The sequence below is a fragment of the Oncorhynchus gorbuscha genome, linkage group LG08 (genome assembly GCF_021184085.1).
Source record: "Oncorhynchus gorbuscha isolate QuinsamMale2020 ecotype Even-year linkage group LG08, OgorEven_v1.0, whole genome shotgun sequence".
Taxonomy (NCBI): Eukaryota; Metazoa; Chordata; class Actinopteri; order Salmoniformes; family Salmonidae; genus Oncorhynchus; species Oncorhynchus gorbuscha.
The window spans coordinates 68,756,615-68,770,165 of record NC_060180.1 but is presented as its reverse complement, the minus strand read 5'-3'; the positions used below and the strand labels follow the sequence as shown (position 1 = coordinate 68,770,165).

The 13,551-nt window shown below is 45.9% G+C and overlaps 1 protein-coding gene across 2 annotated transcripts in view; it reads left to right on the top strand.

The window, feature by feature from the left end:
• LOC124042111 (cAMP-specific 3',5'-cyclic phosphodiesterase 4B-like) overlaps nt 1-13,551 on the top strand; it is a 135,201-nt gene that overhangs the window by 104,796 nt on the left and 16,854 nt on the right. Inside the window, exon 1 of one of the 2 annotated variants that reach the window (XM_046360448.1) lies at nt 10,179-10,483. The exons of the other annotated variant lie outside the window; for it this stretch is intronic. Within the exon in view, the coding sequence (XP_046216404.1) occupies nt 10,397-10,483 (87 nt within the window). The 5' untranslated portion in view covers nt 10,179-10,396. Of the gene's footprint in view, nt 1-10,178; nt 10,484-13,551 lie in introns of those variants that run through there. 2 annotated transcript variants of the gene reach the window in all.

Below are 13,551 nucleotides of genomic sequence, written 5' to 3'. Positions count from 1 at the left end.
GTTTGATAGCCTTGCAGAGGGAATAGCTGCACTGTTTGTATTCGGTCATGTTACCAGACACCTTGCCCTGATTAAAAGCAGTGGTTCGCGCTTTCAGTTTCACGCGAATGCTGCCATCAATCCACGGTTTCTGGTTAGGGAATGTTTTAATCGTTGCTATGGGAACGACTTCTTCAACGCACGTTCTAATGAACTCGCACACCGAATCAGCGTATTCGTCAATGTTGTTATCTGACGCAATACGAAACATATTCCAGTCCACGTGCTGGAAGCAGTCTTGGAGTGTGGAGTCAGCTTGGTCGGACCAGCGTTGGACAGACCTCAGCGTGGGAGCCTCTAGTTTTAGTTTCTGTCTGTAGGCAGGGATCAGCAAAATGGAGTCGTGGTCAGCTTTTCCGAAAGGGGGGCAGGGCAGGGCCTTATATGCGTTGCGGAAGTTAGAGTAACAATGATCCAAGGTGAGGTCAGTACAGATATCTATCCAAGTATTATAGATATTCACTTACCTTTGATGATCTTCATCAGAATGCACTCCCAGGAATCCCAGTTCCACAATAAATGTTTGATTTGTTTGATAAAGTTCATCATTTATGTCCAAATAGCTTCATTTGTTAGGGCGTTTTGTAAACAAATCCAAACGTGCGTTCAGGTCCAGCCGATCGTAGGACGGAAAGTTCAAAAAGTTATATTACTGGTCATAGAAACATATCAAACTATGTGTAGAATCAATCTTTAAGATGTTTTCATCATAAATGTTCGATAATGTTCCAACCGGAGAATTATATTGTCTGTAGAAAAGCAATGGAACGAGAGCTACCTCTCATGTGAATGCGCGTGACTGAGATCGAGGTTGCTGCCAGACCTCTGACTCAATCCCCTCTCATTCGGCCCCCCTTCACAGTAGAAGCCTGAAACAACGTTCTAAAGACGGTTGACATCTAGTGGAAGCATTAGGAAGTGCAAAATGACCCATATCCCACTGTGTTTTCGATAGGGGCTGAGTTCAAAAACTACAAACCTCAGATTTCCCATTTCCTGTTTGGATTTTTTCTCAGGTTTTTAACCTGCCATATGAATTCAGTAAAACTTACAGACATAATTCAAACCGTTTTTCGAAACTTCAGAGTGTTTTCTATCCAATACTAATAATAATATGCATATATTAGCATCTGGGACTGAGTAGGAGGCAGTTTACTCTGGGCACGCTTTTCATCCAAAAGTGAAAATGCTGCCCCCTATCCTAAACAGGTTAACGTCACTGGGATTCAACACAATGAGCCCAGAGACCCTGAACACGCGCCAGTACAACATTCAGTACTCAACGTTTAGAAATGGGAGCCATTGTTGACCGTGACTCAAAGGCCTTTAAGATGGATGGTTGCTGGTTAACCCAAGTCCAGTGCTTTGGGAACAGGACCGGGAAGTGGAGGCTAGACGGTCGCAGGTTCAAATCCCTAGTCAGATGAGTCCTCTTGTGAGCCACGTAGTCTTTATTGATATATGGAAGTTGAGAATGGTGCAACCTCCCCCAGTGCTACACATGGCATGTGTTTGTACGCTACTCAGATATCTCATAGTATGAACCAGTGATGCAGATCAAACAGCATTTGTTCTCTTTTCAAATGCGTTTTCAACATGTCCCTGACCAAGTCTGTAATACCAACATGTTTCAAGCAGACCACCATAGTCCCTGTGCCCAAGAACGCCAAGGTAACCTGCCTAAATGACTACCGAGCCGTAGCACTCACGTTTGTAGCCATGAAGTGCTTTGAAAGGCTGGTCATGGCTCACATCAACACCATTATCCCGGGGGCAAACTACCTGCCCTCCAGGACAGCTACAGCACCCGATGTCAAGGACAACAACCACCCGAGCCTCTGCCTGTTCACCCCGCTATCATCCAGAAAGCGAGGTCAGTACAGGTGCATCAAAGCTGCGACTGAGAGACTGAAAAACAGCTTCTATCTCAAGGCCATCAGATTGTTAAATAGCCATCACTGGCACAGAGAGGCTGCTGCCTATATACATAGACTTGAATCACCGGCCACTTTAATAAATGGAACACTAGTCACTTTAATAATGTTTACATATTTTGCATTACTTATCTCATATGTATATTCTCTATTCTATTCTACTGTATCTTAGTCTATGCCGCTCTGACATTGCTCTTCCATATATTTATATATTCTTTCCATTTCCATTAATTCCATTATTTTATTTAGATTTGTGTGTATTGGGAATATGTTGTGAATTTGTTAAAGATTTTTATTTATTTAACCTTTTTTTAACTAGGCAAGTCAGTTAAGAACAAATTGTTATTTACAATGACGGCCTAACCTGGACGACGCTGGGCCAATTGTGCGCCACCCTGTGGTTGTTAGATATTACTGCACTGTCGGAGCGAGAAGCACAAGCATTTCGCTTATCCCGCAATAACATCTGCTAAACACACGTATATATGTCCAAGGACATGTATCCTAGACTTGGCCCACACAGGCCTATAGCTTCCGATCTACTGTCATTAAGTTCCCAACACGTCCATACTGACGTTAGCTCTGGTCAACTCTGGGCCTTAGACAAACACAGCCATCTGAATGATGTTAGCGAGAGGGGCTTTGCAGGCTAGTGTTGCATCCAAGTGCCGGTAGGAAACTCGAACTCATGTGCCACGGTGAATGACGGAATTACTGACACAGATGAGAGAATTGACCTACATTACAGATCTAGGTCTATATGTTGAGTCTGGGTAGGTGTGGGGTGTTTAGTCTGGGTAGGTGTGGGGTGTTTAGTCTGGGTAGGTGTGGTGTGTTTAGTCTGGGTAGGTGTGGTGTGTTTAGTCTAGGTAGGTGTGGTGTGTTTAGTCTAGGTAGGTGAGTTTAGTCTGGGTAGGTGTGGTGTGTTTAGTCTAGGTAGGTGTGGTGTGTTTAGTCTAGGTAGGTGTGATGTGTTTAGTCTAGGTAGGTGTGGTGTGTTTAGTCTGGGTAGGTGTGGTGTGTTTAGTCTAGGTAGGTGTGGTGTGTTTAGTCTAGGTAGGTGTGATGTGTTTAGTCTGGGTAGGTGTGGTGTGTTTAGTCTAGGTAGGTGTGGTGTGTTTAGTCTAGGTAGGTGTGGTGTGTTTAGTCTAGGTAGGTGTGGTGTGTTTAGTCTAGGTAGGTGTGGTGTGTTTAGTCTAGGTAGGTGTGGTGTGTTTAGTCTAGGTAGGTGTGGGGTTTAGTCTGGGTAGGTGTGGTGTGTTTAGTCTAGGTAGGTGTGGTGTGTTTAGTCTAGGTAGGTGTGGTGTGTTTAGTCTAGGTAGGTGTGATGTGTTTAGTCTAGGTAGGTGTGGTGTGTTTAGTCTAGGTAGGTGTGATGTGTTTAGTCTAGGTAGGTGTGGTGTGTTTAGTCTAGGTAGGTGTGATGTGTTTAGTCTAGGTAGGTGTGGTGTGTTTAGTCTAGGTAGGTGTGATGTGTTTAGTCTAGGTAGGTGTGGTGTGTTTAGTCTGGGTAGGTGTGTGAGTTTAGTCTGGGTAGTTGTGGTGTGTTTAGTCTAGGTAGTTGTTTTGAGTGTAGTCTAGGTAGGTGTGGTGTGTCTAGTCTAGGTAGGTGTGGTGCGTTTAGTCTAGGTAGATGTGGTGTGTTTAGTCTAGGTGGGCGTGGTGTGTTTAGTCTAGATAGATGTGTTTCGTCTAGGTAGTTGTGGTATGTTTAGTCTAGGTGTCATGTTTTGTCATTTATTATCATGTCTTGTCCCTGTGCTTCCCATTCTATTCGTTTCCCTCTGCTGGTCTTATTAGGTTCTTTCCCTCTTTCTATCCCTCTCTCTCCCCCTCCCTCTCTCACTCTCTCGCTCTCTCTTCTCTCTATCGTTCCGTTCCTGCTCCCAGCTGTTCCTATTCCCCTAATCATCATTTAGTCTTCCCACACCTGTTCCCGATCCTTTTCCCTGATTAGAGTCCCTATTTCTCTCCTTGTTTCCCGTACCTGCCCTGTCGGATCCTCATTTATAACCCACCTTGCTACTCCGGGCAGCCCACTGAGTGCCGCTCCTTTCTCACCCAGTGTGAGATTGTGTTCTCTCTCCAACCCAACACATACTCTAGAGAGAGAGCTCGGGTTGCTTACGTCATTTCACTCCTTACTGGCCGGGCCCGAGAGTGGGGCACAGCTATCTGGGAGGCAAGGGCTGATTGTTCTAACAATTACCAGAACTTTAAAGAGGAGATGATTCGGGTTTTTGACCGTTCAGTTTTTGGTGGGGAGGCTTCTAGGGTCCTGGCTTCCCTATGCCAAGGTGATCGATCCATAACGGATTACTCTATAGAGTTTCGTACTCTTGCTGCCTCTAGTGACTGGAACGAGCCGGCGCTGCTCGCTCGTTTTCTGGAGGGACTCCACACAGTGGTCAAAGATGAGATTCTCTCTCGGGAGGTTCCTTCCAGTGTGGACTCTTTGATTGCTCTCGCCATCCGCATAGAACGACGGGTAGATCTTCGTCACCAGGCTCGTGGAAGAGAGCTCGCATCAACGGTGTTTCCCTGCTCCGCATCGCAACCATCTCCCTCCTCTGGTTCTGAGACTGAGCCCATGCAGCTGGGAGGGATTCGCATCTCGACTAAGGAGAGGGAACGGAGGATCACCAACCGCCTGTGCCTCTATTGCGGATTTGATGGACATTTTGTTAATTCATGTCCAGTAAGAGGCCAGAGCCCATCAGTAAGCGGAGGGATACTGGTGAGCGCTACTACTCAGGTCTCTTCATCTAGATCTTGTACTACTATGTCGGTCCATCTACGCTGGACCGGTTCGGGTGCTACATGCAGTGCCTTGATTGACTCTGGGGCTGAGGGTTGTTTCATGGACGAAGCATGGGTTCGGAAACATAACATTCCTTTCAGACAGTTAGACAAGCCTACGCCCATGTTTGCCTTAGATGGTAGTCATCTTCCCAGTATCAGATTTGAGACACTACCTTTAACTCTCACAGTATCTGGTAACCACAGTGAGACTATTTCTTTTTTGATTTTTCGTTCACCTTTCACACCTGTTGTTTTGGGTCATCCCTGGCTAGTATGTCATAATCCTTCTATTAATTGGTCTTGTAATTCTATCCTATCCTGGAACGTATCTTGTCATGTGAAGTGCTTAATGTCTGCCATCCCTCCCATTTCTTCTGTCCCCACTTCTCAGGAGGAACCTGGCGATTTGACAGGAGTGCCGGAGGAATATCATGATCTGCGCACGGTCTTCAGTCGGTCCCGAGCCAACTCCCTTCCTCCTCACCGGTCGTATGATTGTAGTATTGATCTCCTTCCGGGGACCACTCCTCCTCGGGGTAGACTATACTCTCTGTCGGCTCCCGAACGTAAGGCTCTCGAGGATTATTTATCTGTGTCTCTTGACGCCGGTACCATAGTGCCTTCTTCCTCTCCGGCCGGGCGGGGTTCTTTTGTTAAGAAGAAGGACGGTACTCTGCGCCCCTGCGTGGATTATCGAGGCTGAATGACATAACGGTTAAGAATCGTTATCCGCTTCCCCTTATGTCATCAGCCTTCGAGATTCTGCAGGGAGCCAGGTGCTTTACTAAGTTGGACCTTCGTAACGCTTACCATCTCGTGCGCATCAGAGAGGGGGACGAGTGGAAAACGGCGTTTAACACTCCGTTAGGGCATTTTGAGTACCGGGTTCTGCCGTTTGGTCTCGCCAATGCGCCAGCTGTTTTTCAGGCATTAGTTAATGATGTTCTGAGAGACATGCTGAACATCTTTGTTTTTGTCTATCTTGACGATATCCTGATTTTTTCACCGTCATTCGAGATTCATGTTCAGCACGTTCGACGTGTTCTACAGCGCCTTTTAGAGAATTGTCTCTACGTAAAGGCTGAGAAGTGCTCTTTTCATGTCTCCTCCGTTACTTTTCTCGGTTCCGTTATTTCCGCTGAAGGCATTCAGATGGATTCCGCTAAGGTCCAAGCTGTCAGTGATTGGCCCGTTCCAAGGTCACGTGTCGAGTTGCAGCGCTTTTTAGGTTTTGCTAATTTCTATCGTCGTTTCATTCGTAATTTCGGTCAAGTTGCTGCCCCTCTCACAGCTCTTACTTCTGTCAAGACGTGTTTTAAGTGGTCCGGTTCCGCCCAGGGAGCTTTTGATCTTCTAAAAGAACGTTTACGTCCGCTCCTATCCTCGTTACTCCTGACGTCACTAGACAATTCATTGTCGAGGTTGGCCTTCAGAGGTAGGCGTGGGAGCCATTCTATCCCAGCGCTTCCAGTCTGACGATAAGGTTCATCCTTGCGCTTATTTTTCTCATCGCCTGTCGCCATCTGAGCGCAACTATGATGTGGGTAACCGTGAACTGCTCGCCATCCGCTTAGCCCTAGGCGAATGGCGACAGTGGTTGGAGGGGGCGACCGTTCCTTTTGTCGTTTGGACAGACCATAAGAACCTTGAGTACATCCGTTCTGCCAAACGACTTAATGCCCGTCAAGCTCGTTGGGCGTTGTTTTTCGCTCGTTTCGAGTTTGTGATTTCTTACCGTCCGGGTAGCAAGAACACCAAGCCTGATGCCTTATCCCGTCTGTTTAGTTCTTCTGTGGCTTCTACTGATCCCGAGGGGATTCTTCCTTATGGGCGTGTTGTCGGGTTGACAGTCTGGGGAATTGAAAGACAGGTTAAGCAAGCACTCACGCACACTGCGTTGCCGCGCGCTTGTCCTAGTAACCTCCTTTTCGTTCCTGTTTCCACTCGTCTGGCTGTTCTTCAGTGGGCTCACTCTGCCAAGTTAGCTGGTCATCCCGGTGTTCGAGGCACTCTTGCGTCTATTCGCCAGCGATTTTGGTGGCCGACTCAGGAGCGTGACACGCGCCGTTTCGTGGCTGCTTGTTCGGACTGCGCGCAGACTAAGTCGGGTAACTCTCCTCCTGCCGGTCGTCTCAGACCGCTCCCCATTCCTTCTCGACCATGGTCTCACATCGCCCTAGACTTCATTACCGGTCTGCCTTTGTCTGCGGGGAAGACTGTGATTCTTACGGTTGTCGATAGGTTCTCTAAGGCGGCACATTTCATTCCCCTCGCTAAACTTCCTTCCGCTAAGGAGACGGCACAAATCATTATCGAGAATGTGTTCAGAATTCATGGCCTCCCGTTAGACGCCGTTTCAGACAGAGGCCCGCAATTCACGTCACAGTTTTGGAGGGAGTTCTGTCGTTTGATTGGTGCGTCCGTCAGTCTCTCTTCCGGGTTTCATCCCCAGTCTAACGGTCAAGCAGAGAGGGCCAATCAGACGATTGGTCGCATACTACGCAGCCTTTCTTTCAGAAACCCTGCGTCTTGGGCAGAACAGCTCCCCTGGGCAGAATACGCTCACAACTCGCTTCCTTCGTCTGCTACCGGGTTATCTCCGTTTCAGAGTAGTCTGGGTTACCAGCCTCCTCTATTCTCTTCCCAGCTTGCCGAGTCCAGCGTTCCCTCCGCTCAAGCGTTTGTCCAACGTTGTGAGCGCACCTGGAGGAGGGTGAGGTCTGCACTTTGCCGCTACAGGGCACAGACTGTGAGAGCCGCCAATAAACGCAGGATTAAGAGTCCTAGGTATTGTTGCGGCCAGAGAGTGTGGCTTTCCACTCGCAACCTTCCTCTTACGACAGCTTCTCGTAAGTTGACTCCGCGGTTCATTGGTCCGTTCCGTGTCTCCCAGGTCGTCAATCCTGTCGCTGTGCGACTGCTTCTTCCGCGACATCTTCGTCGCGTCCATCCTGTCTTCCATGTCTCCTGTGTTAAGCCCTTTCTTCGCACCCCGTTCGTCTTCCCTCCCCCCTCCCGTCCTTGTCGAGCACACCTATTTACAAGGTACATAAGATCATGGACATGCGTTCTCGGGGACGGGGTCACCAATACTTAGTGGATTGGGAGGGTTACGGTCCTGAGGAGAGGAGTTGGGTTCCGTCTCGGGACGTGCTGGACCGTTCACTCATTGATGATTTCCTCCGTTGCCGCCAGGATTCCTCCTCGAGTGCGCCAGGAGGCGCTCGGTGAGTGGGGGTACTGTCATGTTTTGTCATTTATTATCATGTCTTGTCCCTGTGCTTCCCATTCTATTCGTTTCCCTCTGCTGGTCTTATTAGGTTCTTTCCCTCTTTCTATCCCTCTCTCTCCCCCTCCCTCTCTCACTCTCTCGCTCTCTCTTCTCTCTATCGTTCCGTTCCTGCTCCCAGCTGTTCCTATTCCCCTAATCATCATTTAGTCTTCCCACACCTGTTCCCGATCCTTTTCCCTGATTAGAGTCCCTATTTCTCTCCTTGTTTCCCGTACCTGCCCTGTCGGATCCTCATTTATAATTCACCGTGCTGTGTCTATGTTTTGCCCTGTCGTGTCGTGTTTCCCTCAGATGCTGCGTGGTGAGCAGGTGTCTGAGTCTGCTAGGTTCAAGTGCCTTCCCGAGGCAACCTGCAGTTCTCGATCAAGTCTCCAGTCTGTTCTCGTCTTTACGTGTAGTATTATGTTTTTTGTTTTGTAAAGTTTATTCTGGATTAAATACTCTGTTTTCGCCAAGTCGCTTTTGGGTCCTCATTCACCTGCATGACACTAGGTAGATTTGGTGTGTTTAGTCTAGATGGGTGTGGTGGGTTTAGTCTAGGTAGTTGTGTTTAGTCTAGGTAGGTGTGTTTTAGTCTAGGTACGTGTGGTGTGTTTAGTCTAGGTAGGAGTGTTTAGTCTAGGTAGATGTGTTTAGTCTAGGTAGGTGTGGTGTGTTTAGTCTAGGTAGGTGTGGTGTGTTTTGTCTAGGTAGTTGTGTTTAGTCTAGGTAGTTGTGTTTAGTCTAGGTAGGTGAGTTTAGTCTGGGTAGGTGTGGTGTGTTTAGTCTAGGTAGGTGTGGTGTGTTTAGTCTGGGTAGGTGTGGTGTGTTTAGTCTAGGTAGGTGTGGTGTGTTTAGTCTAGGTAGGTGTGGTGTGTTTAGTCTAGGTAGGTGTGGTGTGTTTTGTCTAGGTAGTTGTGTTTAGTCTAGGTAGTTGTGTTTAGTCTAGGTAGGTGAGTTTAGTCTAGGTAGGTGTGGTGTGTTTAGTCTAGGTAATTGTGGTGAGTTTAGTCTAGATGGGTGTGGTGTGTTTAGTCTAGGTAGTTGTGTTTAGTCTAGGTAGGTGTGTTTTAGTCTAGGTACGTGTGGTGTGTTTAGTCTAGGTAGGTGTGGTGTGTTTAGTCTAGGTAGGTGTGGTGTGTTTTGTCTAGGTAGTTGTGTTTAGTCTAGGTAGTTGTGTTTAGTCTAGGTAGGTGGGTTTAGTCTAGGTAGGTGTGGTGTGTTTAGTCTAGGTAGGTGTGGTGTGTTTAGTCTGGGTAGGTGTGGTGTGTTTAGTCTAGGTAGGTGTGGTGTGTTTAGTCTAGGTAGGTGTGGTGTGTTTAGTCTAGGTAGGTGTGGTGTGTTTTGTCTAGGTAGTTGTGTTTAGTCTAGGTAGTTGTGTTTAGTCTAGGTAGGTGTGTTTAGTCTAGGTAGGTGTGGTGTGTTTAGTCTAGGTAGGTGTGGTGTGTTTAGTCTAGGTAGGTGTGGTGTGTTTTGTCTAGGTAGTTGTGTTTAGTCTAGGTAGTTGTGTTTAGTCTAGGTAGGTGAGTTTAGTCTAGGTAGGTGTGGTGTGTTTAGTCTAGGTAGTTGTGGTGAGTTTAGTCTGGGTAGTTGTGGTGTGTTTAGTCCTCGTAGGTGTGGTGTGTTTAGTCTTCGTAGGTGTGGTGTGTTTAGTCTTCGTAGGTGTGGTGTGTTTAGTCTCGGTAGGTGTGGTGTGTTTAGTCTAGTTAGGTGTGGTGTGTTTATTCTAGTTATGTGTGGTGAGTTTAGTCTAGTTTGGTGTGTTGTGTTTAGTCTAGTTTGGTGTGGTGTGTTTAGTCTAGGTATGTGTGGTGAGTTTAGTCTAGGTAGTTGTGGTGAGTTTAGTCTAGGTAGTTGTGGTGTGTTTAGTCTAGGTAGTTGTGGTGTGTTTAGTCTTCGTAGGTGTGGTGTGTTTAGTCTAGTTAGGTGTGGTGTGTTTCGTCTAGTTAGGTGTGCTGATTCTGTGGACCAGTGCCAGAGGCATTGTCAGGAGGCTGGGATCTTACCAGTGAATTATCACCCAAGGAGGAAGTGGGAGGGAGGGAGGGAGGGAGGGAGGGGTTGGCAACAGGCATGGCGCTACACTATGATTGAGTGAGGAGTTGTTTATCTTAGTCACTGTGTGGGCCAGCCAGTCAGCCAGCCAGTCAGTCAGTCAGTCAGTCAGCCAGCCAGTCAGTCAGCCAGCCAGCCAGCCAGTCAGGTTTTATCCCTTTATTTTCCCGACTGTCGCCAGAAGAGAATCGGCTTGAAAATAGAGAGGAAGCAGACACAGAAAGATAAACAGAGACACGCTCACGTATTTCAGAGAAGTTTTGGGAAGTTTCATGTTTTGGGAAGTTTATACTGTATGTGTGGCATTGCCTTTGCAAGAATGGGGCTATGCTGCTCTGAGACCAAGGAGAAATCGTTTGGGATGCTTACGCACTGGAAACAGGTGAGTTTGTTTTGCTAGAGTCTCTACTCTCATTCCAGTTAAATTATGAAATTGCTTAAAACAACTTGTACAAAAGTAGGGACTTGTGCATTGTCAGATTGTATGAATGGATGTGGGTCATACACTTGTGCTGCCATTATAATTCATTAAAACGTTCACTTCACTTTAAACGTTTGGTCTTTTGAAGTCCATTCAAGTACAATAGTTTGTCTGTTGGCTTGGATTTTTATATTCATGGATCATATTGTAATCAATTGCATAATAACAGATTATATCTTCTATTAAATACCAAAGAACTTCTCAGTGGGTTGGCATTAGGCTACGTCCAGGGATTTAGATTCTGCGTTTCCGATGTTGTGTCTTTCTTCTAGCTAGAGGGTCAGTCAGTCACACAACGATTATGTTTTGAAGACCGGGGCCAGTCGGAACATAAACTCATATTGTGTATCAAACTTGTTCACGAGTTAATAAGAAGAGTAGTCATTGAACATGCCAGTCTTTCGCAGACACTCAAAGCGCTATAGCGCATTCATGCACACAACATAATGTACTGTGTGGAATGGATAGGGGTTATGTGAAAAGAATACATTGACATTATTGCAACAATGAGCCTGTTGAAAGCTCTGAGGTTTTTCCATAGCCTGCAGTGGCACACACCTTATCACTGCCTACTTTGAATAATGCACTTGTGGACTATTCAGTGTGTTATGACATACAGTATGTTCACTTAACACCGTGTTACTATTCAGGACTCAAATGTACACTCCATTTCTGGCAGCTCCAAACAACAACATATTGTTTCGAGTGTGTGTCTGACAAGAGTGTGTTTCCCCCAGTCCAACAAAACAGGATGTGTGAGAGATGGCGCACGTTGAGTAGTGTGTCCTATCGAACACACTCATATTCCTGTCCTCCTGTGTCAACTTATAGTACATACAGATGTCAGTATGACCACCGTATGTCTATATGACTACTGTATGTCTATATGACTACTGTATGTCTATATGACCACTGTATGTCTATATGACCACTGTATGACTACTGTATGTCTATATGACTACTGTATGTCTATATGACTACTGTATGTCTATATGACCACTGTATGTCTATATGACCACTGTATGACTACTGTATGTCTATATGACTACTGTATGTCTATATGACCACTGTATGTCTATATGACCACTGTATGACTACTGTATGTCTATATGACCACTGTATGTCTATATGACCACTGTATGACTACTGTATGTCTATATGACTACTGTATGTCTATATGACTACTGTATGTCTATATGACTACTGTATGACTACTGTATGTCTATATGACTACTGTATGTCTATACGACTACTGTATGTCTATATGACTACTGTATGTCTATATGAGTACTGTATGTCTATATGAGTACTGTATGTCTATATGACTACTGTATGTCTATATGAGTACTGTATGTCTATACGACTACTGTATGTCTATATGACTACTGTATGTCTACTGTACGTCTATATGACTACTGTATGTCTATATGACTACTGTATGTCTATATGACCACTGTATGACTACTGTATGTCTATATGACCACTGTATGTCTATATGACCACTGTATGACTACTGTATGTCTATATGACTACTGTATGTCTATATGACTACTGTATGTCTATACGACTACTGTATGTCTATATGACTACTGTATGTCTATATGACTACTGTATGACTACTGTATGTCTATATGACTACTGTATGTCTATACGACTACTGTATGTCTATATGAGTACTGTATGTCTATATGACTACTGTATGTCTATATGACTACTGTATGTCTATATGAGTACTGTATGTCTATACGACTACTGTATGTCTATATGACTACTGTATGTCTATATGAGTACTGTATGTCTATACGACCACCGTACGTCTATATGACTACTGTATGACTACTGTATGTCTATATGACTACTGTATGTCTATATGACTACTGTATGTCTATACGACTACTGTATGTCTATATGACTACTGTATGTCTATATGAGTACTGTATGTCTATACGACCACCGTACGTCTATATGACTACTGTATGACTACTGTATGTCTATATGACTACTGTATGACTACTGTATGTCTATATGACTATGTCTATACGACCACCGTACGTCTATATGACTACTGTATGACTACTGTACGTCTATATGACTACTGTATGACCACTGTATGTCTATATGACTATGTCTATACGACCACCGTACGTCTATATGACTACTGTATGACTACTGTACGTCTATTTGACTACTGTATGACTACTGTACGTCTATATGACTATGTCTATACCACCACCGTATGTCTATACCACCACCGTATGTCTATATGACCACAGGGGAAAATTCAGAAGACATAGTCCACATAGTTCAGAGGTCACAGTGGTCACGATGCAGTACCTTGACGCCTTCCGTAAAGAATTAATTACAAATTTGCTTGAATGGAATATCCAGTTGGGGAAGTTTCATGGGGTTTCTTTGGATTGATACACTGTCTCTGACAGTTGGGTTTGTAGTTGAATGAGGGCAAAGTGTTGATTTATGCACTGTCTCTGACAGTTGGGTCTCCTCCCAGAGCGCTAAGAACCTTGGCGTGATCCTGGACAACACCCTGTCGTTCTCAACCAACATCAAGGCGGTGGCCCGTTCCTGTAGGTTCATGCTCTACAACATCCGCAGAGTACGACCCTGCCTCACACAGGAAGCGGCGCAGGTCCTAATCCAGGCACTTGTCATCTCCCGTCTGGATTACTGCAACTCGCTCTTGGCTGGGCTCCCTGCCTGTGCCATTAAACCCCTTCAACTCATCCAGAACGCCGCAGCCCGTCTGGTGTTCAACCTTCCCAAGTTCTCTCACGTCACCCCGCTCCTCCGTTCTCTCCACTGGCTTCCAGTTGAAGCTCGCATCCGCTACAAGACCATGGTGCTTGCCTACGGAGCTGTGAGAGGAACGGCACCTCAGTACCTCCAGGCTCTGATCAGGCCCTACACCCAAACAAGGGCACTGCGTTCATCCACCTCTGGCCTGCTCGCCT